The sequence below is a fragment of the Fringilla coelebs genome (assembly GCF_963513975.1).
Source record: "Fringilla coelebs genome assembly, chromosome: 1".
NCBI lineage: Eukaryota > Metazoa > Chordata > Aves > Passeriformes > Fringillidae > Fringilla > Fringilla coelebs.
Window position 1 is genome coordinate 134,809,304 of NC_140028.1, and position 25,311 is coordinate 134,834,614.

General features: G+C 38.1%; 1 protein-coding gene across 1 annotated transcript in view; it reads right to left on the reverse strand.

Moving 5' to 3' along the window:
• Nucleotides 1-2,419: 2,419 nt before the first annotated feature.
• DNAJC1 (DnaJ heat shock protein family (Hsp40) member C1) overlaps nt 2,420-25,311 on the reverse strand; it is a 107,468-nt gene continuing 84,576 nt past the window's right edge. The window contains exons 9-12 of the mRNA XM_084208723.1: nt 17,675-17,794; nt 5,012-5,060; nt 4,075-4,553; nt 2,420-2,879 (exon numbers count right to left, since the gene is read on the reverse strand). Of these exons, the coding sequence (XP_084064849.1) occupies nt 2,811-2,879; nt 4,075-4,553; nt 5,012-5,060; nt 17,675-17,794 (717 nt within the window). The 3' untranslated portion in view covers nt 2,420-2,810. The remainder of the gene's footprint in view (nt 2,880-4,074; nt 4,554-5,011; nt 5,061-17,674; nt 17,795-25,311) is intronic.

Below are 25,311 nucleotides of genomic sequence, written 5' to 3' on the forward strand. Positions count from 1 at the left end.
CTGGATGCACCCTGGACAAAGCTTCACTACCCTGCTCTGTGAGAGATGGCTCCCAGATGGGGTCTGGGATGGGATCTCAGCATCTGGTTGCAGAGCTCAGATCCACTGGTGCAGGGCACTGATGCACATTCCCCATCCCAGACTTTCAGTTCCAAAGGACCCACCAATGCTTCACAAAACCTTCCCAGTTCTTCATGCTGGGACAGTTGGGCCTCTCACCAATCCCTGGTGCAGTGCCACTGTGCGAGAGGCCAATGCATTTCTCCTACACAGCCAGCCAGCCCCTGCTTTCAGGAAAGTTCAGTCTTCAAGCAGTAAGGATGCAATCCATCCATTCCCTTCCATCCAGGCACAAGCAGCACCTGTGATTAGACAGACATGCACCACTTCAGGTACTCAACCTGACAAGTGTGACAGTGTGCCATGTTCAACCTTTGCCCATCCTTAAACATCTTCCTTCAGGTAAACTGGATTTGCCAGGAGCATTGTTTTAAGTTTCTGGGTGTGAATGGTCTTACAAACCAACCAACCAACCAACCAACCAACCAACCAACCAACCAACCAACCAACCAACCAACCTTACCAGTCAGCAGTGCTTGTCCTTCTTCCTTTGACCCCTGTGCAGAAAGGCTGTGGTGGAGGGAAGTGGAAGGGGTTGGGAGGCAGTGTGTGACTATTGCCCCACACCCACTGGGGATGTGGGCAGGCTCCAGCAGGAGCTCACCCCCAGCAATAAAGGTGTCAAGAGTCCTCCCAAATCCTTGTTACAGTATTGCCACTGGATTTTTTTTGCCCTGACACCTAAGCTATTTCTCACTCCAAACTGAGCCCATTGTCATTCTTCCCAGCCCCAGCAGATTTGTAGCAGTTCCATATGGATCACATCAGGGAAACAGATCACCCAATTGCAGAGCTCTCTTGTACATACCTGGAAGATTTTTCTCTCTCTCTAGTCTAGAGCAAATACCAACAATACCTTCCTTGCAAATCAGGCAATGCAAACACTGGATCATTCTCTCTCTTCTGGATGCTCTACATCTCAAAGTGTGATACACTGAACCAGGCACACCATCCCAGGTAAAGTCTTGTAAATCCAGAGTGGAAAAGAAAGACGATTCTCTCCTCCTCCCAGGCTAAACTCTTCCATTACTTGCTTTCTCTTTTAGAAACTGCAGAAATATTCCCATTACCAGTCTGTTTTTTTTATGAACAGTACATCTACATTCGCTCATATTCTACCCCAGCTCCACCCATTAATTTTCACCAATTCACTTCACCATTTCAGCAGCTTTTCTTTGCAGCCATTTCAACTACCATGCTTTCCATCTAGTCATCTCTCATTGAGTGTTCTGGATGACTAAAAGCTTTTAAAAGTTGTTTTCCCAATATCTCTTGAAAATACCTCACTTGATCTCACTAAGATTCTTCCTTCAAAGTAGCACAGAATTCCTGTTCCACTGATTAGCACCCAGATCACAGCTTCTAAATATCTTTAACTTCCAGTGCAGTTAAGCTGTGAAGTTCTCTGTGAAAAAAAAAATTAAATGCATTATTTTTTATCTGGCTATGTTTCCATAATATCATTATTTCTACCAACTAAGATTTTTCTTATATGAGACAAAAAAAAAAGTGCTCCAATTGGAAGAGGAACACATATGGAACACTTATATTCCCTAAATACTTAGCCTTTAAAGTTTTATGGGAATGGGATGAAAGGTTGTGAAGTGCTAATCTGAGGAGCACAATTGGTACTGGAGAAATCAGCAGTGGAAATGGCAGGAAGTTAACAGAGACTTTCAGCCACCAAATTTTGATTTTGAGTTCAGATACACAACTTTCTGAGTTTTCATTTTGATTTTGTATTACAGCTCAAAAAATTTTTTGAATCCTGGTATTAAATCACAATTTGAATGGTAAATTTTAAAAAATGCAAGTCCTTAATGTTTCTTGCAACAGACTCTGATCACTGCTGTGATTTACTGCTGTCATTTACAGCCCATTAAGTACCCATTGTTCCAGCATTTTAAGCTTTTCACAAATTTGGAGAAGTTATACAAAACAAAATTACAAGTATGGAATAATAAACCCTTATTACCTATTTTTCAAATTGAATCCAGGGTATACAACCATCCCCAAAATGAGAACTCTTAGCCCAAGAATATTAGCCATTCTGTACTTAAAAAGTAGTCCTGAAGTACCTTATCTCTTAATTTCTAATTAAAACATAAAGGCCTTTAGTGTTTTTACCCATTTCAACTTTACTGAATCAACCATGCTATCAAATATCACTGCAGGGATGGCAAAGTAAGGTCTTATATTGCAGGTGCATATAAATATATGTGGAAGTTAATATTAGGAATACTACTTATTTCAAAATATTACTAGATATTTATAAGAATAAGGTATTTATAAGCATATAGTCTTGGATTCAGAGATGCAAGAAAGCAAAATACATTTTGAGTACAGTGTTTCATTACTCTTGTGCTTGCTTAACAGTTTCAGGTCAATTCTACTTTTCAAAACACTGGCTGCAAACCTGTCAGATTCAGTATGTGATTATTGGGGGGGGTTTCCTGCAGCTCTGCTCACTTTTAGACACTGCTATCACACATCTGCATAAGCAGCTCTTCAATACAAACACATCTTCATTCTTCAACACACAAACCAGTAAGATGGTATAAGATTTATTCTCTTTTACTAAGGCACATGACATATAGAAATACTGAGGTACAAAAATGCAGTTTCCTGCATATGAGATTTAAAACCCCATTTTGACAAAGATGAACTACACCTCTTCTTGCTCACAACATTCAGCTTTTGGCCATTTTTTTCTTTTGTACCAGTTCAACAAGCAACTTGTATCTTGCTATACACTCCTCCTGAAAGGAAACACAAAAGTGTTATTCAAAGGTTGATAATTTAGTACCGCTTTAACTCTATACATGCTACTTAATTCTAGAAGAAGAGCTGTGTTCTGGGGGTTGTCTAGGGGCTTCGATTTGTTTGGGTCTGGTTTTGTGTTTTTTGTTTGTTTGGTTTTTTTTCTGTTTTGTTTTTTCTTTTTGGTGGGGTTTTTGTTGGACTTTTCTGGTTGGTTGGTTGTTTTCTTGTTGTTTTAAAGTTGCACACTGAATTTGAAAAGGAGATTATACATCTAGTGAAGTGGGGATTAGAAAAATGAACTTGCATTTACATTTCTTAGTGGCTCATTTATCTGTTTGAAGAGCACACAAACCCAAGAAACAATTACCACTACTTCTTGACAATGACTGCAAGAGCAATTATGGAACAGTTGTATTTTGAACAGTTATTCTGGTGTGAGCCACACTGCAGGCAGGTTAAGCCCAGCCTTCAAGGTCAGTAACACAGCACCTGCTGACACCAGGAACTGCAGAACAGCTTCTGAGCCAGAGACACCCAAATCCTTCCCCAGACATTTCCTGCTCCCTCGCTGTGTTTGGCACAAATATTACAGGGCTTTTCTCTAGCTACAATGGCTGAAGCAAGCAAATTAAGCTATCACAACTATTAGGAAATCTAGTACACACCATCTATATCAATGACAATTAACGCTGTTTTTAAAAATTATACTTACAAAAAGAATATTAGATAGATTATTGAGCATTTAACACTTGCAGATGGATAACTTATTTTGTTTGTTCATTAAGATGGTTGATGGGTTGAGAAAGGTGTTGTGAACATGTAAGCAAAGCAGGTCATCAATGTTTACTAACTTTGAATCAAAATTAGTTTTAAAATCTATTTTGTCCTGCAATTCAAGATCTGAAAGGCAGAGGAGAGGTAGGTATTTTAAATGAAACAGGAGTTATTTCAACATTCTCTGTGTTAGATCAAACAAGCTGACATAAATGAAAAAATGTTTTAAATAAAGCAACAAACATGACAGTGATGCTCTTTAGGTCACCTGAGTCTGGATTGAGAGACCTCAGTCTCTCAGAACTATAGAAAGGCCTCACCTTTCTATATAGACCCTCATTCTTAAGGTCATCACAAATTGGTAGCAAATATGTTTCCCCTCAATTTATACTATAGTTCAGTCAAAACAAGTCATACCTTGCTTTTTCCAGGAACGCATTTTGCTATTTTATCCCAGCGATCTGATGTTCCCTTTGGATACTGCTGCAAGGCCATTTCAAGAAGTTTCTGTTGATTTTGAGTCCACGGTTCTTCTGGTGCACGGCTTTTCTCCCTTCTTCTGCTTTCATCATCACTCTCTTCCTCTTGCTCAGTGTTATCAAAATCTTTCTGGCGTCTCCCTCTGCCCTTCTCTTCTGGTACCTCTTTTGTTGCCAGCAGAGCCGTTTCAGGTGCTTTGACAATTTTTCGTCTTCGGTGTCTAGTTTCACTTGCTAGGGTCTCCTTTGGATCTGTCTGGGTATCCACCTGCTCTGATATAAGACTGTAGTTCCCCTCCTCCTCCACCTCCTCTTCCCTCTCTCTCTGGGTGATTATGTGATCCGGCAGATTCACGTTGACTTTGAAATTTTTGGAATTGTGTGCCAGTGTTTTAAGCTCCGAGAGCCTAATGATACCTGTTAGAAGCACTGCTGTTACACTTCTGAAAAGGTAAAACAAGCCTCACAAACAAGCAGGGAACTGTCCACAAATTAAAGGTTCTCAGAATAGTGCAGAGTGGACAAAAAGCTCTTCTGGACTGACAGCTTAAGAAAAAATTGAGAAATCAAGGCATTCACTTGATCATCAAGGTGATTAACTTTGACAATTAGGGCTTATCTGATCTACAGGAAGTGCTACTAAATTCCCACGCTGATATAAACAAAGACAGCAACCTGAACAAATGACCAAACCCCACAATAAATGGAATAAGAAAGGAATACATCCAGGAGGATGTAGCTAAAGGGATATGCTCCCTCAGAATACCCAGCAGTTCTTTTTTCTCAAAGCAAGGCAAGGTTGCAAAAATCTCTGCAGAGCACACTCTGAAAGGCACAGCTATCACCCGAACCCAGTCATTTTCAGAAGCACACACCTGGTGTATGTGTAACAGAATCCTTCACCTGTTTGGCTTTCAGGGTAACCTGCATGAAAACAACAAAACAGAAGGACTATTAAAAAATGTAATCATTTAGGCAATTGAAGAATTAATTATTAGCTTACCACAAAACACCTACATTGAAGACCCAATAAATATGGCGAGGCTGTTGTTCTTTAGCTGGCTTTGCTCATATGTGGAGTTCAAATTAAAGTAACCTTCTAGATTTTGTTCTTTCCAAATAATTCTTGGCTAATTAGGATAATATAAACAATGCTATATATTTCTATTACTATCACCATAATACATGACAGTTGATACTCAAATTTTATTTTCCTTCCTTGTTAAACACTAATTTTCTGGCCTAAAAATACCACAAGGATAGGGGGAAAAGAACCAAATTAGTTATCTTCTATGCATTAGTTTCTCAATACTGAACCAACAAACAGACTGACCCACACAGGTCCAGATGATGGAGCACACAAGTGGACAGGCATTCAGTCCCCAAATGAAAGGTAACAGTTTGACTGCCAAAGATCAGCAAAGACACCTCCTAAGTTCTGGTACTGCAGCAAAAGTTATTACTGATAGTCCAGAGGATAGAGAGCTGCTTAATTTAACCTCTCCATGTATAATGAAATCTCCGTCCTGGGAGAAAAATAACACTAATTTTAGCATTTTTGGATTTTTTAGAGTAAAAAGTGATTGTTTCAAATTTTGTTCTGTTTGTAAGCAAACTTGTAAACAACTTGTAAACAACAAGGAGCTTCCTCATCCCAAATTTCCAGACTTCAGATAACAAGCCAGGCTTCACTTAAGATTAAGAAAGATTCTTTAATTATTGAACATCTTTGCTATAAAATGACCACAGAATTATAGAATGGCTTGGGTTGAAAGGGACCTTAAGGATCATGTGGTTCCAATCCTCCTACCATGAAGACACCTTCCACTGGACCAACCAAACCCTGAATACTTCCAGGCATCCATGACTTCTCTGGGCAACCTTTTCCAGTGCCCCACCACCCTCACAGAAAAAAAATCTCTTCCTAATATCTCATCTAAACCTACTTCCTGTCAGTTTAAAGCCATTGCCCCTTCTCCTATCACTACAGGCACTTGCAAAAAGTCTCTCTCCAGCTCTCTTGTAGCTCTTTTAGGTAGCAGCCTACAGCCCTAAATTCAGATACCACAAAAAAAGATCTTAAAATGTAGTACTAAAAGAATTATACAATCTTTTTAATTGCTGAAAATGTTTTATAAATACTAGATACAAATTTCTTTTTTTTCTTTTTGATCATGAGGACTTTATTAAAAAGCCAGAAATTGAAATCCAGTAGTCTGAACCACTCAAATGAAACCTAAAATGAGAACAAGCAAGTCACTTGATTCAGTGGGATGGGTTCCCTGTGTTCCCTGCTCTCTGAACCTGGGACTTCAGGTACATCAATGTTAACATCCATTTAGTGTAAGGTGTGTGGCAGTGTGCTGCTCAGACCAAAAATAAAAAATACATCACTTACAAAGTCAGGAATTCCTCTGTGTGAGATTTGTGGGATTTAGCCACAATAGAAGTCATTTAGGCCTCCTGAGCCACAGCACAGACTTCTGCTGTTTTAGCTACCTTATGTTAAGAATAACAATTATTCCCTACTCAGAGCAGCACTAGAGAGCAAACCTGCCAGAGGGTTGTAAAGCCATTTGCTGTGAGAAGAATTAAATACTAAGATTCAGGATTTTTGTTCTATGACAAGATTTATAAGGGAGCACCCCAATACCAAGTTAAAATACCTTGGTACCATCTGCTTCTAGTCTGGTCTGTTTGGTTCCTCCCACCCACCTTTCTGCCCACGAAATTGCAGCAGTTTGCTGTAAAAATAGGCTGTTGCTGGATCTCCTTAAGGAAATGACAGAAAGACTTAACAAGGCAAAGTGGTCTATTTTCCCTACAAATTAAGCCTCATTTTCTGGGATGATTAAGTTCAAATGAAAACTCTGAACAATGAAATCCCAACTCTAATTAACCAAAACCTTTATCCAGAGGTAGACATCTGGCACAGAAAATTCCAGTTTCTACTGTTACAGTACGATAAAGTTTTAATTGTTCAAAGAAAAACGTCAGAATACTGTAATATGAACAGATAATTTTAAGTGGCACTAACAGTTCTGGGACCTCTGTGATCCCAACTTTGAAACAATAGAAGGGATCTTCCTTGAAAATATGATCCATTAATAGAAATTGCCTTCCTTAAAAAATATATATTCTAAAATAATCAAAATTAAAATGTTTGTGTTTTATCTTTAGCAGTGTCTCTACAGTACTAATAATTTAAAAGGCTGAGAGGAACGGAAACCATTCTTGATGCTGAACAGAATGGATCCTTGGTCCTGTCCTGCATCTCTTAAATAGAAATCATGTTATATGAACTGGATTATAATAGATTGTTTTCAAAAGAGGGAGAAGAATTTGCCATGCAAACAAGTAGCTTTTAGAGCTTCCTGCAATGACACAGTGGATTCATTGTAAATATGACAAGGCCCTATCTATCTCTGTGTATTCCAGAAAAATGCCTCTAAACCATTTTGCTATCTTTAAAATAGGTCTGTCAGAGATTTACAGGCTGCTCATAAGGACACAAAGGCAAGAAAAAGAGAGCAGAAAAGATTCCCTGAATAAAACAGAGCAGAATGAATGGCCAGCAAAGACAGGTACCATGAACTGCTGCCTCAGTGCCAACTGAGCTCAGTTTTCTCTCTGTTGAACCTCTGATGTTTTCAGAGGTCAGCATTTATAATTTTATCTTTCAAGCTGAGACTACACATGCAACACAAGCTTTGCTTTGGAAGTGGCGCAAATCAGCTGAATTTCAGTTTCCTTTACAAGACACGTGTCCCCAAATTCAGTTAGTGTATGTATCCCATCACAGGTATAAATTTTGCTGCATATTACATCTATTTGGACTGGAATCTAAACCATACCTCTCCATTTGACCAGTGAAGGATTTTGGCATATTCCCAGATCCCAACTGCATTTAGTATTCCCCTTACATGCAGAAAATTCAGGAGTAACAGTCTTTCCAAAGGTTATCTTATGTTGGCCAATTTCATTCATTACAGCTTGGTGAAACACCAAGTATTAAGTTACTCCATTCATCACACCTAATATTTCCAAGACTTTCTCTTTGGAAGGCTTTAGGATATTTGTTAATGTTTTGATGGACTTTCAATTTGAACATTTACCAGGTAAGCTGGAAATAATAACTGTGTGTATGGTTTAGATACTGAAAATCTACCATTTCAAACATTGAACAAGCACTTGCAGTTGATGTAAGTTTGACAACTCATCAAGCTTCCCACAGCTTTACTATCATCATTTACAGGTTACAGGGGAAGATTATTTGTCTATTATTATTTTTGTCAGCTTTCTTCTTCACAGGGCAGTCCTTTTCCAGGTACTATGTACAGTTCACGTTTACTCCAGCTCTTTTCACTGAGAGTTCAGGTATCACTTATTTAGCCTTCAGATTTATGTGTCCATCAGCCTCAGCTGTCATTGGCATTCCAGATGCTGACACAGGGCAAGAATCGTTAACATGTCAGTATTAAACTGCTGAGGATTATTAGGAATCTAGCCTATGGAACATCTGAAATTGTATTTCAATTTGATCTGTTGGAGTTTAATCATTGTTCTTGCCACTCAAATCTGCAGATTCTTCTGCTGCCCATTCCTCCATGCTTTTTGACATCCTTAATATCAATTTAAATTTCCTCTCCAGGGGTGAATAGTGTTATTTACTAGCTAGTTCCTAACTGATTAGGAACAGTCAGGCTAAAACTCATAATTTAATATACATGAAAACTATAATTTTAAAGCATTATGCAGGAACAAATAGCAGTAATAACTACAAGAGAGTATTCTACAACTGCTTCATACTTTGAATAAGTTTCTTCAAGTATATTGTCTGTTAACTAATGAAAAAGTAATAATATCATATAAACAAGCTATGATAAGTAATTAAGCAGAGAAAGCAATGGAACAATTTATGTTGCATAACTTAGTGAATATTAAATTATGAGTTTTAGCCTGACTGTGAGAAGGTGTGCTAAAAGCATGCTGTTACTGACAACAGCTTTCACCAGAGCATTAGCCAGCCCCCTTAAGAAATCCTGGGTCTGGGGACACCTTAAATAATAAGGATCAAGACTGTGAAATTGATTTAAAACAGAAGACAGAAGATCTCATATTCCTGCAAGTATTTGTTCTGCTGAACAGACACACTGCATTATTTTATAGGAATCAACTTTAAATGTTGTAGTCCACCAGGGATAACAGAAGTCACAAATAAAGTCAGGTAATATCATGCACAGTGAAACAGATTTCCTTAGACAGATAAAGATGACAAAAAAAACTGGATGCAAGCAATCAAATTGCTGGAGTAGAAATCAAACTATCTTACTATGGGACCTACAGAAAGAAACCACAGGAACAATTTGCTTCTGAGAACTCCCTTCTGAACTCAGTTTCAATAGCTCTCCAGCTATAAAAAGATTCTATCAAAAGCAAGTGGGATTAGTGGGATGATTTTATGTGATGAAAGCCAGACAGAGCTGGTTTCCTCCTGTACTGCTAACAATTAGTCCAGATCACAAAGACTAGTTGCTACTTAACAAGACACCTAGCAGTAAAAGCATTCCTCATCATGACCATCCAGATGTTAACTCTCTTATTACCCTGGACACCTGCCACCTCTTTCAGATAGGACAATTGATACTTCAGAGATATATAGGGAAAAAAATCAGAATGAGCTTAAAAAACTCTCAGATGCACAGGCAAAAGCAAATTTTGCTATCACATGAATGAGAGGGTACTTTTCACCCTGCAGGGAAGGCAGACATAAAAAAAGCACAGAACTATGACACACCTAGAGGGAAAACCATGTAAAGTCAGGTACAGTAATCCTACTGGTGCTAAACAGAGACACAGAATCCTTTAGCAGAAGATGAAGAGCAATTCCCCATTCTCATAGCAGCAGCCACCAGCCTCAGCTGCACCCCCAGCCCAACTCTGCAGGGCACACACCAGTGTGCCACTAAACCTTCACCCTTCGCTGTCTCCTGGGAATCTTCTGTGGGCCAAACCTACCTTCTGTCCTCCTCTAGGACAGTATTGTGATTAGGATTGCAGCAGAAAGTCACAGAAGTACAAATCTCTTGGGTTCTAATGATAATTTAAGAAAATAATGTTGGATTTGTAGAGGAAGAAAATCTACATCTCTTGGTTTTCCAAATGTATATAAACTTTTTGCAAAGAACGATGATGTTATGGTGCTACTGAACACCGCAGAGTCTGGTAACATTTTTTGTTACTCCCAGCATCTTCCTGAGCAGAAATTCTCTAAGTATTTACTAAAGATGTAATGGTACCTCAGCATTAACTAACAAATTTGCTCTCCCAGTAGCAGTCTTCCACACCCAGTTGTTATCTTCCTGCATGCCCCCCATCTAGCTATGTCATGAGAAAAACGCCAAGTTCTGTGTAATTACGGAAAAAATTATTGTGGAGACAGCCTGTGAGGTTACTATAAAGCAATAAGAAATTTCTTGAATCTAAGGCTAATTTGAGTTGTAATCACATTTTTCTTACAAGGGAAAGCCAGATACAGAAGGATTTTAATGCCCTCGTGGCTTTGTCAAAGTAGTAGGTTTTTACAGATCTAATCTTCCAGTACCAAACAGAATAAATTGCCTAATTTTAAGTTCTCCTCTTATAACCAAAATACTACCTGCTGTGCTGAATTTTCTTCCAGTCTAGACCTAAACAGCTTTTTTCATATTAGCCACAACTGTATCAAGAAGCACCGTTTGACGCAAGTCAAACAACAATAATGACCTATTCTTTTATTCCCATGTGACCCAAAATTTGTTGCTTTACACACTGACTTCCCTTTTAGACACTAAAAGAGCTTCTAAAATGGTTTTTCAGTTTTAACAGATTGTGCAAACTTCAAATCCTGCGACATGGAGCTAAATCATTCTCCATTTTCCGAGTATCCTCATTTGCAACTTACGAGACCACTTGAAATAAGTATTTCAAATCAGACGTATCTTTGTTTTGGCACTGCTTGTAACAGTTAGCTTAGTAGTGTTGCAAACTTCCCAGAAGCTGGTAATGCAACTAATCTCTAGCCACTGTGTAGGTTAAATTTGATACTAACACAGCAAATCAGTATTTTAAGGACAACATTCTTGAAAGAACTACAAAACACGTTATGAACTTGACTGAATTTGCTTAACCAGTTGCAGCCAGCAACAATACAATTTTATTATGCTTATGGACTTTGAAGCCATGTGTGAACTTTGCCACAGCAACAGAAATCCCCAAAACAACCATAAGTTTTATTATGAGGCAGTTTAACATGTGGCCTGCAAAAAAGGCAAATTTGACCTAAATCAGCAGATGTAGAACTTCCTCCAGTTTAAGTCCCCAAACAGTTAATTTAAAGCAGCAAAAGAATTGCTCCTTTTTTCAGGACACAAGAGGAAGAACTTAGCAATTAGACTTGTGATAATGCTGGAAACTTCATACTGTGCTTGTTATTTGTCAGTTAAAATCCATGAGAGAGTCTTTAGCTCTATCCTATGGGCACTCATGCAGGAGAGGAGTTTGACTCGAATGCCCACTGCAAGAACTACTTGGACATCTTGTTACTGATGATGCAAAATGCATTACCTTTCTTGACTGTCAGAAATTTAAATTCTGCAAAGAAATTCAAACCCAGCTCACTGTGAGCTTTGTGAGGCATTACATTAATTTATGCCACTCTACAAAAAGCTGCAGCATCACTGGCTTAACCCCTTCACAAGCCATCTATTTGGACCAAAAATTGCTGTCCCACTGCCTTCTGTAAAAAAAAATTTTTCCTGTAAGTGAAAAGAATGCTCTGGTCATGCTTTATGAGACGAAAATCCATTTTGTTTATAAGGGGCATTGTTCTGCCCAATCTTGTAAAAATGGCAGGGACAACTGTAGGAGTGCAAAGAATAAAACTGTACAGTGAGAGTGCTGTGAACAGCAACCACCTTTTCCTCCCTCCAAGTATCAAGAGAATCACTCTGGTGTGTCTGTGCGATTAGACAGGTGTTTTGAAGACTTCACTCTCAGATTGAGGGGTTTACATGACCTATATATTAGCTAAACCCCATCCTAGATATTCATAACCTCTCTTGGACCTCGATCTAGGTCTTTATACTTCAATAAGCAACTGGGAGAACAATTGATTACATAAATATATGCAAACTGCTAAGGGTGAGTGTTTCAGAATATCCACAACTGGATTGCACTCTAACTGAGTTAACACCGACACAGTACACAAAATGAAATATAAAACAGTCTTAGGAAAACAGTTAATCTCCAGAAGGAAAAGACCTAATAAATTCATGAGCTTTTACATATGGACCATTTCTCATATAGATGTTTTCTTGTTGACAAAGTAATGAGCTTGCATTTGTCAAAAATAAGAAATCTATTTTACAATGGCATATGAAGTGTAATGAGTATGAACTCACAGTCAGACTTACAGGCTGAAACTGTTGCTTGGGCATACAAGAGATACCACAAAATATGCACCTACCCCCCCCCCAAACCTTATCCTTTCAGGTTTCATGGTAATTCAGAATGTCTGCCACCTGGCTATTGTTTTGCTGTCTACCTCAGTGTTCTTCTATACAAGCAGCAAATCCCAATCAGTCTGTTTTTGCAACACAAATGCATGAGATTAGTGACTGCAGGAGCAAACAGAATCAGTTTAAATCCTGTAAGACAAGTGAATGATATTACTTCACAAGTATGAAATCTGAGATCTCTTTGCCTTTAATTTAAAAAACCTGTACCTAATAATCACATTAAAGTCTGTTTGGCATGCCAGACAGCTTTTACTTCCTCTATTATTTTTACAATTTGAACGTCCTTTGTAGTTACTGAAATTAATTTATGCCTTTCAGCAAATATTTTTTTTAAACTTTTTATCTATAAAGGTTGGTATTGTCAAGTACAATATACTTCTATAATTTCACATCTAAGTGCTTTTTCTCAATTTTTGAATTCAGCAAAAGCTGACAATCATTACTACAAATCTTGTAAGGCTTAGCATTTGTCAAATCAAACAATATCATTTTTGCAAAAATAATAGTATTGCAACTCCATTCCATTCATTATTTGTACTATGCTGTAGAGTGTTCACAGTGCTTAGGAAATTCAAACATAACTTTTTTATTTTGTTTTAAAAGGTCAATTATTTCCTTAAGTATTGGCAGATAGGAATGAGAACTAACCCTGGGGCAACAAATTCAGCAAGGAAAATGGGTCAAAGAACAGATGTTTGGAGGATGACAGAGAGCAGTGGTACAGGTAACCAGGTCAGCAGGCAGGAATCCTGATTAGAGTTAACTGAACTCCATTTCCCTTTCATAATCAAAATACTTGAAAACCTAATTTACAATAACAGCCAATTGCAATAAAATGACTTAAAAAGCTGCATAAGCTTTCAGTTGTGAAAGCAGTAAGATTTCATTATACTAAGCTAGCTGAAAACCATCTTTATAGGAAAAGATTGCCAAATTCCCTATAAGCACATACTGAAGTGACAATTAGCAATTTAAATAATTAAACATACTGATAAAGTGAGCACAACCTCATCTATTTTGGGACGATCATTCATTGGCTGTTAAAAGATGTCTTTCCAAAGAGAGACAAGATAAACATTTACCATGGCAGAAGTTAAAGTAGAAACCCTTCCTCCAGTATGTCTGTACCACAGCTACAAATCTACCCTTGCTCTGAGGTGAAAAGCACAGGAATATGCTGCGAAGATATTTATGCTGGTATCACATGAGGCAGCATAAACAGAAACAGTAGAGCTGAATGAGCTCAGGGGCACTACAGCATGGCTGTAGCTGTTTATTGCTGGAGTTTGGCTGGCACTTTCCCAGCAGCCTGCATCTCTTGCAGGGTGGATGTACTTGTTTGGACAGGGAATCTGATAGACATATCCATATAACGGGCCTTACAGTAATCCTTATTTGGGCTGTGCTTTGGGAAATAACAATTAACAAACTAAATATCTACAAAACACCAACTTGAATAGTAGTAGACAAGAAAAACACTGAAGGAACACTATTAGGAATTATTGAATTCAAGAAGTCAAGCTAAGGTATATGCACTGATTACTGACCAACTATGGGGACTATCTGGCTAGTGTAATCACAGACCACATGAAGAGAGGGACCGAACCTCAGGCAGAACCACTGTATTGATGTTGCTTCTTGCAGATTGTTTGTGTAACCTGTTTTTAAAGGCCCACAAATATGCAGACTCCACAGCAGCTTATTCCACTGCTTTATCACCTCCAATGTAATTCTTTGTCCTTCAGTGTCTGCAGCCTCTGATTAAATCTGAGGCAAAAACTTCTTGCCCTGTAAGACAAATACAGTAGACAAGACCCTTCCTCATTATGGTTTTCTTTTTATGCAGTTGAATACTTACATGCTCAGTTAATTTTTTTTTTTTTAAGTTCAACAACATGAATTGTTTCACAATCTGCCTTGTAGATAACAAACCTATTATTCTCATCTGGACTCTTGGTATCAAACCACATGTTTAAGTGCAATACTGAAAACTAGACAAAGACTAAGGATGCAGTAAGTTAAAACAACACCATGAAGCTGTAAAGTTCAAAAAAGTCAAGAACACTTTCCTCAAGTCACTGCTTCACACTGCCTAAAAATTGCAAGTGGAAACACAGTTGGATGTAGTAGGAATTTATTTCTTAAAAAAAAAGGAATAAATTTAATGCTGAATTTCTTTGGGGTAGTTAGAGGGAGTGAATTTCACTGATGCTTTTCTGATATATATGAATGGTTTCAGTTTATTCTTTAAAAAGTTTTGAGATTTTTTTCTAACTTTTTTTTTTTTAAGGAAGAAAGCTTTGAGACAGAAGCAACAATGGAGACAGCATTTTGGATGGGATTACTCTGAGTTATTTTTAGGAATACCTTTTTAGCTAATCTACCCTTAAATAAGGACTGAATGCATAAAATCACTCAGAAGCAAGCACACTGTACCTTATCAATCCTTTCTATCATCATTGTCTAACTGTGAAAGGAAAACCAAGCCTTACTGCTCTTGATGCTTTGCAGAAGAAGAAAGAAGCAGAAACTAATCTCAAGTTCTTACAAAGTATTTCCTATACTAGAAAATATTAGAAAACCAAATTTAAATTTGTCCTTGAATGTTTTTCTTTTTCAAGACATAGTATATTTGCTAGATAATACATACTTCAGACCCTCTCTGGCTTGGCTCCGATTAAACCAGCTGTAAGCAAGGCATTCCCAACCTCTGCTACACAAGCTGTTTCAAAGCAGCACCTTGTACACCAGAGCTCATCTCCTTGTCCTGCTCCCAGCAGACACAGGGAACAGCTGTTTGGGCAGCAAATGCTGCCTGCACATGCAAACACCTTTTTTACTGCACACAAAGTTAACAACCCAGAAGTTTCTCCTGCAGCTTTACCATAACATATCTAATTATGGTGATGCCCAAAAAAATAAGAGTTGTTGCTGTAAATTTAGATTCTATGTTATCTCCAAGAAATATACAGGATAAGTTGTACTTCTTATTGAATATTGAAATCTTACTGAATGGATATATCTGAAGTAGTTTCCAGTTTCAACATTTCTAGTACTGATGCAGTAACAATCTGAGACCCAAAGAAGTTCCCATGAAGCTTTTGTTTAAAACATTGATTTCGTAAAATATTCGTTTCTGTTTCCTCATAATACCTAATTGCTGCAATTCTGTGTAATGCAATGATAAAAGTAACAGAAACTCTAATAATTAGTTTGTGTCAGGAAAGTGACCTAGCATTAGCAGCAGTTGAAACTTCTTAGAGAAGTAAAGACTTGTGTGTAATTACATTAATCATATAGTTGGAGGTTACTAGAATTAAAAAGAATTACACTCAGACCTTTCTCCATACATAAAAATCCTGGAAATTCCTTTTTTTACACAAGAAAATGACAGCTCTTAGAATAATCACGTCTTTCATTTCTCTTTCCTACTCACTGAAACAAAACATCAAGTTGCTGAGGACCTCTCATCTAATGGAAGAAACAAGTGAGCTTTGTTTTTTTCTTTTCAATACTGGATGTGCGCAAGTACAATACTGGGCCACATATATTATGCAAAGGATTCTTAATACACCCAAGTCAAGAAATAAAGCAGGCAGTGAGTGCAAAAGGCAATCTGAGGATAGTGTTAGTTTTGTGATGGATGTATGTAGAACCATTCCACATGTCCATACTATCTGTATCAAGATAATCAAATTTTCCAAACCCATCTCAAAAGCTCTTTGCAATGAACACTACATACTACCAACATATATGAAATATCTTTGCTGTTATGATCAGTAAAATTTAGCATATTTTTAATAAATTTCAGTAGTACTATTAGTATAATTATTAAAGTTTAGTATTATTCAGTTTAGTCACTTCAGTAGTATGAAAACTTCAAGTATGAACATAATAAACCTTAAAAACCCTAATTTAATATATCAGGCTAGTAACTTCTTTATGTACATATTTTGCAAATAATGTATTGTTCTAAAATTAGAATAGTGCAAAAGACTTATTTTTTTAGTATATGTATCAGAACAGTATAGGTGCATTAAAACTCGAAAAGTAACTTCTCAAAATATCTTTTTCTGATTATATCAACAATGAAAAAAAAATTAAGAAGTACACAAACTTCCCAGAGGGCTATAATATTTCACTGTAGTCAGTGGCTTTGTTTTCCATTATTTAAAATAATTCCTGAAATATGATAAATAAAGAACATCTAATCTCAAAATGTACATGAACAGATTTAAATGTTATTCTCATTAACCTCTACAGAGCCTATAAAATAGGGTCAGCTGAAAGAGCTTTCAAATGGTCCTCAGTAGACACTACAACATGTTCTAGTGATCTATTGCTTGAAAAGTAGAAGTCTTTTACAGCCTAGCCCTGAAGGGTTTTAAGATCATAACACTTAAAAAACGTAAGTACAAGCTTTGGTATCTGGTATATACTATAAAATATTAATTAACAAAGACATTATTTTACATAACATCATTTTAAAGCATGCTTTAATACTGAAAAAGGCACTGAAATAGTATCATGCATATTACATAGTTTAAAAATTTGTAAAGATATTTCTGCTTAATTAATGGAAACCACCTGTCAAAACACCATTAGCTCATCTGCATTTTTTAAGGACTGGCTTGAAACAGAGATGCAATCTTTAACCAAGTCACACAAACATTCATGTGCAGTGAAAGGAGGTTACTACAAAACCTGCAGTTCATTGTTTTTCTGTTATTGGGTTACAGTAGCTGAAGTTTGTAAGCACCAGAATCCCCCATCCAGCTGATCAGTTACAGCTGTTAATTGTGGAGAGAGATACTGGCTGACATCTGCTTCTTGCATAGTTAGTTAATGGTTCACTTCCAGGTCCTAAAAGGATTGTAGCTTCTCTCAAAAGACAATGTCAGCCCCCATATCTGCCTTCTACACTGCCTGTCTTGTTCTGGTTTGTCATCCCCTACACAATGCAAATCTGAGTGCACTCACATCTGCCACAGATCGACCCAATTCGTGAGCAATCTTTTCCCATCGACCGGGGGTCCCCCCTGGGAACTTAACCATACTTCTTGTCAGCTGGCTCAGGTCCTCCTCTGTCCATTCAGGTGCCTGTAAAACATTTGTACAACATTCATTACACTGGAATATTGGACATTTATTTGCAAGGTAATAGATGGACAAAAAAAACCCTTTAAACAAATTAACCTAATAATGTTAAAAAAAAATAAATCTGAGTATATTCTCTCTGTCTTGTTGCTGAAAATGGATAAAAACAAGAGACCAACAGTAAGACACTAAAAATCCTGAACACTTAAAAATTGCACTTTGTCTATTATGTAGACTAATGCTTTTAATTTCTATTAACTTTAATACAACATACATAACACAACACTACAAAATGCAGTAAAGATAATATCCAACAATATTTTTGTTAGATTATAGGGTTATGCAAAAATTAGATGGGCCCAAGTCCAATAAGAACTTAACCTGACTACTGCCATAAAAGACAAAAAAAATTTCCGCAAATCCATGAGCAACAAAAAGAGAGCTAAGAAGAATCTCCATGTTTTATTAGACACAGGCAGAAACAATGACACAGGATGAGGAAAAGGCTGAGGTACTTCATACCTCTCCTTTGCCTCAGCCTTTAGTGGAAAGATCCATTGGTCTCCATGTACCCAGACCCTGACCTGGAAGACAAGAGCACAGTGAAGCTCCCATAATCCAGGCAAAAATGGTCAGTGACCTGACATACACAAGTCCATTGGGCCCGATGGGATCCAGACACAGAACTGAGGGAGCTGAACAAAGTGCTCATTGAGTCCCTTTCAAATGTTTACCAGCACACCCAGCTGACTGAGGAGGCCTCAGCTCACAACAGGTTTCCAAATGCAATCCCCTCTGAGGAATTAGAAGGAAGATGCAGGGAACGATAGGTCTGTCGGTCTGACCTCGGTGCCAGGGAAGGTCACGGAGCAGATCCTCTTGAGTGCCGCCACACGGCACGTACAGGACAGCCAGGGCATCAGGCCCAGCCAGCACAGGTGTGTGAAAGGCTGGTCCTGCCTGCCTGACCTGATCTCCTTTTCTGTGGTAAGATGACCCACCTCGTGGATGGGTGAAGGGCTGTGGATGTGCCTACCTGGACTTCAGGAAAGCCCTTGCCACCATTTCCCACAGCATCTCCTGCAGGACCTGGCTGCTCACGCCTCGCCCGGGGGCTCTGTTGGATGCGCAGCAAACTGTTGGCATGGCCGGGCCCAGAGGCGGCTGGGAATGGAACTGCAGCCACCAGAGCTCCCCAGGGCTCAGGGCTGGCACCAGGTCTGTTCCATGGCTTTACCAGTGACCCACACCAGGGGATCCAGGGCACCCTCAGGCAGTCTGCAGACACACCCAGCTGCGTGGCAGTGCTGAGCTGCTGGAGGGCAGGAAGGCTCTGCAGGGGCACCTGGACAGGCTGCATTGATGGCAGAGCCCAGAGCTCTGAGCTCCACCAAGGCCGAGCGCCTGGGCCTGCTCCTGCCCTTGGCTCACAACAACCCCTGCACCTACAGCCTGGGCCAGAGGGGCTGGAAAGATGCCTGGAGGGAAAGGAGCTGGGGGTGCTGTCAACAGCAGCTGAACATGAGCCACAGAGTGCCCAGGTGGCCAAGAAGGCCAATGGCATCCTGGCCTGGATCAGCAACAGTGTGGCCAGCAGGACCAGGGCAGTGACCACAACCCTGTACTTGGCACGGGTGAGGCCACACCTTGAATTCTGGGTTCAGTTCTGGGCCCCTCACTACAAGAAAGACATTGAGGTGCTGGAGAGAGTCCAGAGAAGGGCAATGGAGCTGGGGAAGGGTCTGAAGCACAAGTCTGATGAGGAGAAGCTGAGGGAGCTGGGGATGCTTAGCCTGGAGAAAGGGAGGCTCAGAGAAGACCTTATTGCTCTCTGCAACTACCTGAGACAGGGAGCTGTGGCAAGATGGGGAAAGAAGACAAGAAGAAATGGCCTCAAGTTGCGCTGGTGGGGGGCTTTAGATTACATATTAGGAAAAGTTTCTTCAGCAAAAGTGTTTTTGAGCATTGTAACAGACTGCCCAGGAAAGCGGTGGAATCACCATCCCTGGAGGTATTTAAAAAACTGTGTGGATGTGACACTTGGTGTGCTTCATAGAGCTGGATTAATGGTTAGAGTCAATGATCTGAACGACCTTTCCCAACCTAAATGATTCCTCGATTAAATCACAGTTTAAGACACAACGTTTTAAACATTTATTTAATTGCCTATCTAATATTTTTTCAGCAAAGACACAGAGAGTATCTCCACTTTGACATATTAAAAAAGCCTCCAAATGAAACAGAACAGTTATCTTAGCTTCTTGTCACTGTTACCATCCTATGTTTTAGCACTCTAGCATGAACCAGGAATGAAATCTGTTGACTCTAATATTCCATCAAGACGATTAAACAACACCCTTCCCCCCTCCTAAAATGCAGTTCTGCCACAAAACCAGACCGGATGCTTCCACTACTCAATAACCAAAGGATATAAAAATGTTTTACTCTAACTACATGCCAAGCTGTTAACAATGACTGTCTTCATAACGGCCAAATAAAAGTGAACAAAGCAAGGAACACACAATTAGAGCAGTTTAAGGCATGAAATCGCGTTTGCCTCAGAAGGCAAAACGCAGTAACCGTCTTTGACGTTTGCAGCTCTTTGGCAACGACTGCAGAGCCAAATCTTTGTTATCATCAGTAGTTTGCCATTTTATTTATTTTTAAGGAATTCTTTATGACATACCTCTTCTAATCACCATTTCCGATAATGAACAGGCACATATCAAGCGGTTTGCATTACAGAGCCATCAGCACAGAACAACAGTCAGAGGTGAGTGACCCCAGGGACCATCTCCACAACTACAGCAAAGCTTCTCCCTGACACTAATCCTGCCTGTCATTCTCCCACTGTGCTCTAACCACACTGACATCCGCCCGCTGCACTGCAAGCTTAACGGGGCCCTTCCTGACTTTTTACTGTCTCCCCCAATCAATGGTTCAAGCGTGCTCTTTTCACCATGTCCAAATGGCAGCTTCACTCATAATCAAAGTGCATTGCTCCCGTTAAAGGGCTTCCCGAAAGGCTTCACCATTTGCATTCATTTGCAAAGCAAACTACTTTTATTCACTTTGTTCTGCTATCAAGAGTGTTCCCTGAAGCAGATAAATTGGCATAAATACAACCTGCCACTTAAAAGACAGTAAATAATAGCCAATAGTAGCAAGGATTTTATCAATCGTCCTGGTTTGGATCCATGTAGTCCTTTATTCAATGCTGAAAGCCTCAAACATTCATAGTTTTTAATACAAGAATAAAATGAATTATCTCTGACGATTCAAACACAAGATGCTTAAGCAACGTGTGTGTATGTGAGAGGTCTCACACATAGATTGCTTGCATTATACAATTACACCCTAGCCTACAGAGAAATGACATACATAGAAAAATCTCCACATTGCAAAATAGCCTTATTACTTTTACTGGTTTAAACATGTCAATATACTATGTATCTTTATTACATTATACTCCGTATAGATATTTTAAATTAAAAAATTTCTTAGGGATTTTTGTAAAGAAAGATTTCCAGTGCTAAATGTTCTACTTATAAGAATTTTTATCACTGTAATCTAAATAATGAATTCTTCTAAAGCGTTCTGGTTAAAAGCCTTTTGTTTAAAAATCAAATTTCATACTTCAAAATTAGGGTTAATACATGGTTTATTGCAATTTTCTATTTAATTTATACTAAAACTTGGTGGTTTGTTTGTTTGTGGGGTATTTATAATAGATTCACAGCTACATTCACAGCTAGTCTCTCTTACCATATCCAAAGCATATCTAAGCAATTACACATGGAAATCAAGATGATCTTTTCAGTGATATACAGATGTCGGAAGCTTTCTGCTAAGTTTTATTTTCAGACTTTTTTGCAAGCTTTCATTTGTGCTCACAGTTTTACTAACCATTTGTAAATATGACAGAACTCTTGACGTTATCTTCCTAAATAATGGACAAAGCTACAATAATTCTGCAGATCTGTAGTTAATTACACAGCTAATTCAGGGCACACAAATTCATTAGCTACATTAAAATATCAACTTCTTAATCTTATTTCAAGCTGACAATAATTTTAGAATGTGAAGATCTAAAATATTCATAAATTTGGAAAATCTATGAAAAAGTTTTGGGTTTTTTGTTTTTTTTTAGAAAATCCGCTCTCAACAGCAAAAGCTGTAAAGGAGCTTTTGTGAATTTGCAATTCCTCAGCAACAGTTAATTGTGTCTTTAGATGCAACAGCGCCTACTGTGATCCAAGTACTACAAGCAGCTACGAGGGTGGTCATGGTGTGAATGTATTCTCCCTGTTCTAATCTGTAGCCAACTGTAACTGCAAGAGTCAAATGAATGCATAAACATACTGCTTTGTCACCTAAAACCATGTGTGTCCAATATTACTGAAACACTGGGCCAAAATTCATCTCTACAGTAAAGCAATGGAAGATACCGCATGGTGAGGGGACAGCTGTTGTTACTACACAAGCATTCAGATTTTGCATCCAAAAAGCCCCATTCTGGGATTAATTCCCCATACTGAATACAAAATTAAAAGTACAGAGTTATGGTCTGAAGTCTTTAAAATGAAAATAAGCTACAAGTGTAGATACAAAAAAAATTAATAGCTTCCCCATAAATAATAATCCTTTAGCATGATTTATGGTACATAGCTGGCAATATTGAGGGATTAGTTCGCCCAAACCGCCATGCACTTTCTATAGAAAAGAAATATGAATGCGGTTTATTGTTCAGCATCACTCTTACATGGGCATCTGCACTTGGCAATTCCATCCCACCTCTTTCAGCATGACAGCTTTACACTATTAGGATTTTTTTAAAATATGAGCAACACTATTTTCAATTACATTAAAAGCAAGTTTTTAGACAACAAAGCGTTTCTTGTCAAGATAAGTCTGACTCATTTAATCCTGTTAATAAGTATAAAACTATCTATGCTTTTATTGATAAAATGGGAAAGTGGTCGGTATTTGAGAGTTTTTAAGGAAACTTTCAGAGTCATTTACAGTACCTTGACATTGAAATAATTTGATTTTTCTACATTAAATTTTAGCTTTAAAAAATTTCTTTGTGTCATCAATATACTGTATATTCTGTATAATTAAATGTATATACTGTATAATTAAAATCACTGTTGTATGGAAGTTTGGCTAAAGTTTCAATCTATTTAGAACTTTGTGCTACACTTCATTTAATTTTGGTGATTCACTGATTTTGAGCACATCTAGTCCATGACCTTGCAAATAAAGCATGTGGCAGCATCTGTTTAAAAATACCTGTACAAATACTTTTAGACCAAGGGTCCTAGTAAAACTGTGGACAATTCTGCAAATCAGAAAACATTTCACCTACAAGATGGTGGTGTTTTGGTTCAGTAACTAAGGAACAGAATGTGAAAGTTTTCTGATTAAATTTTTTGCTCAAATTGTCTTATTTTTATTACAATAATCTTTATTGTTACAATCTCTTACTACAAGAAGACTGAAGTCAGTCTTGTTTTATCTAATACATATTTGGCATTGTGATCTTGCTGTTGCTGAACACAAAGTGTCTTGCTCCAGTTCTAAAGATCTCTTGTGAAGCTCTCAAGATGAGCTAAAGGGTATTAATCATCTGAACTCATCATATTCAAAGCCACATGTTCATATATAACCCTTTGGTCCCTGAAAAGCTCTTACTCACATCCAACTTTCACTAGCACTGTTTTTATTAGGTGAGCCAACAAAAACAAAGACAGCTATGCTGTTTCAGACCAGTGGTCAGAGCAGGTCAGTAAGCACATCATTTGTGCTCAGAGAGTACAGCAACAGCAAACTTCATGATAACAAGAAAGATTATGTTTATCATTCATTCTTTTCAGTCCCACCCTGCTCTGAAAAAACAGGGACCATATGCACATACAGGAATTAGATGAAGGCAAGCATATAGGTTACCTACCATGTCCCTAATAGTCTCCCAACTCCAATTATTTTAATCTCAAGCAATTTCTCTAGTCTAATACATTTTATCTATTTAGATTTATTTATCTCAATTAATCTGTTTTTCCATTTTTTCCAGTTACCCATGAAACTATGTAAACTTTCTGGATTTGCAACATCATGTTCATGAGGAACTGCACATATCTGCTACCTACTAGACAAGAATTCAGCTTATTTTGTGTTTGAACTTGTCTCCCACTAGCTTTGATGACATCTGGCTCTTGGCTTTCAGAGAGTCACCTCCAAATAGTCTGCATCTACTGACTTCCATGTCACTTACAAATTAGTTCAAAATACCCCTTAAGAGTATTTCTCTGTAAGTTTTTTCTTTCTGGCTCAAGAGTTCTGGTCTACTCAGCTGTAAAGCCATGTTACATATAATAGTTCCCATGATGCCTTTTTCTAAACCACCTGCAATTCCATTGTAATCAACCTCTTTGAAATGAGGTACCAAACTGCACAGAGCAGGATTAATTGTAAGTTATAGAGTGAATAAGGATTCTTCTGTTTTGCTCTCTATTATTTTCTTAATAATTTCTAACTATTTGCATTGTCTTTTGGCATGATCCTGAGCTGATGTTCTCAATGAAGCCAGCACCAATAACTCCTCAAGGATCAAGGTCAGCTCAGAGCTCATTGTCTTGCATGTGAAGTTTGGACAGTCATCCACTATACCAATCTTTGCATCACTTTGTATTTATATACTGGGAAACTTTGCTGCTGCTTTATGGCCCAAGCAGTCAAACTCTTAAAATCAGTCTGCAGTTCTTCAGTGTTTGCTCTCATGTTAACTGTTCCACACAATACTACCACTGACAAACTCTCTCACTTCAAGAATCATCTTTTTACCATATTACCATCTTCATTATATGAATACATTGAACAGCAAAATTCCTAGCAGAAATTCAGCCAAACTGCTCTGCTAACCTTGCTCTATTGAAAGAGGTATTTATTTCTACCCTCCATTTCCCATCGTTTAATTAATGATTTGTTTGGGAAATAGCCTTTCTCTAACTCCCTGACTGTTTTCTTTCCTTAGAAACCTACGAGCCTTGTTAAACCCTTCTGGAAAATCAAGCAGAGACTATCAATCAGATTACCTTCTCCCTGCATATTTGTTAATCTTTCTCTGAAGCACAAAGGGTTTAAGGCAGGACTTCCCAATAAAGAAGCAACGTTCAGGACTCCCTGCAGGTCATACTTACCTGATGCTCACGAATTCTTCTCTTTCTCTCAGTTTTTTGTTAGTTTTCTCTAAAGAGTTGTTGAAAGTACAAACCTGTAAAGGTCCCTGAATTCCATAGACAACTTAATAAATATGCAGAATGACACATTTGCCATTTCAGTCCCTAGGCACCCACGAATATAAACAGTTACTTGAATTATTTAATCCTTAAATTTTCTTTGAACTCTGTGTTGCACATCCTCTGGTCCCAGTAACTTAAATAATTTAATCTTAAACAACATATTACAGAGGTTTAAAAGAACATTAATTTTAGAATTTTTCAAAGCAACTACATGTAAAC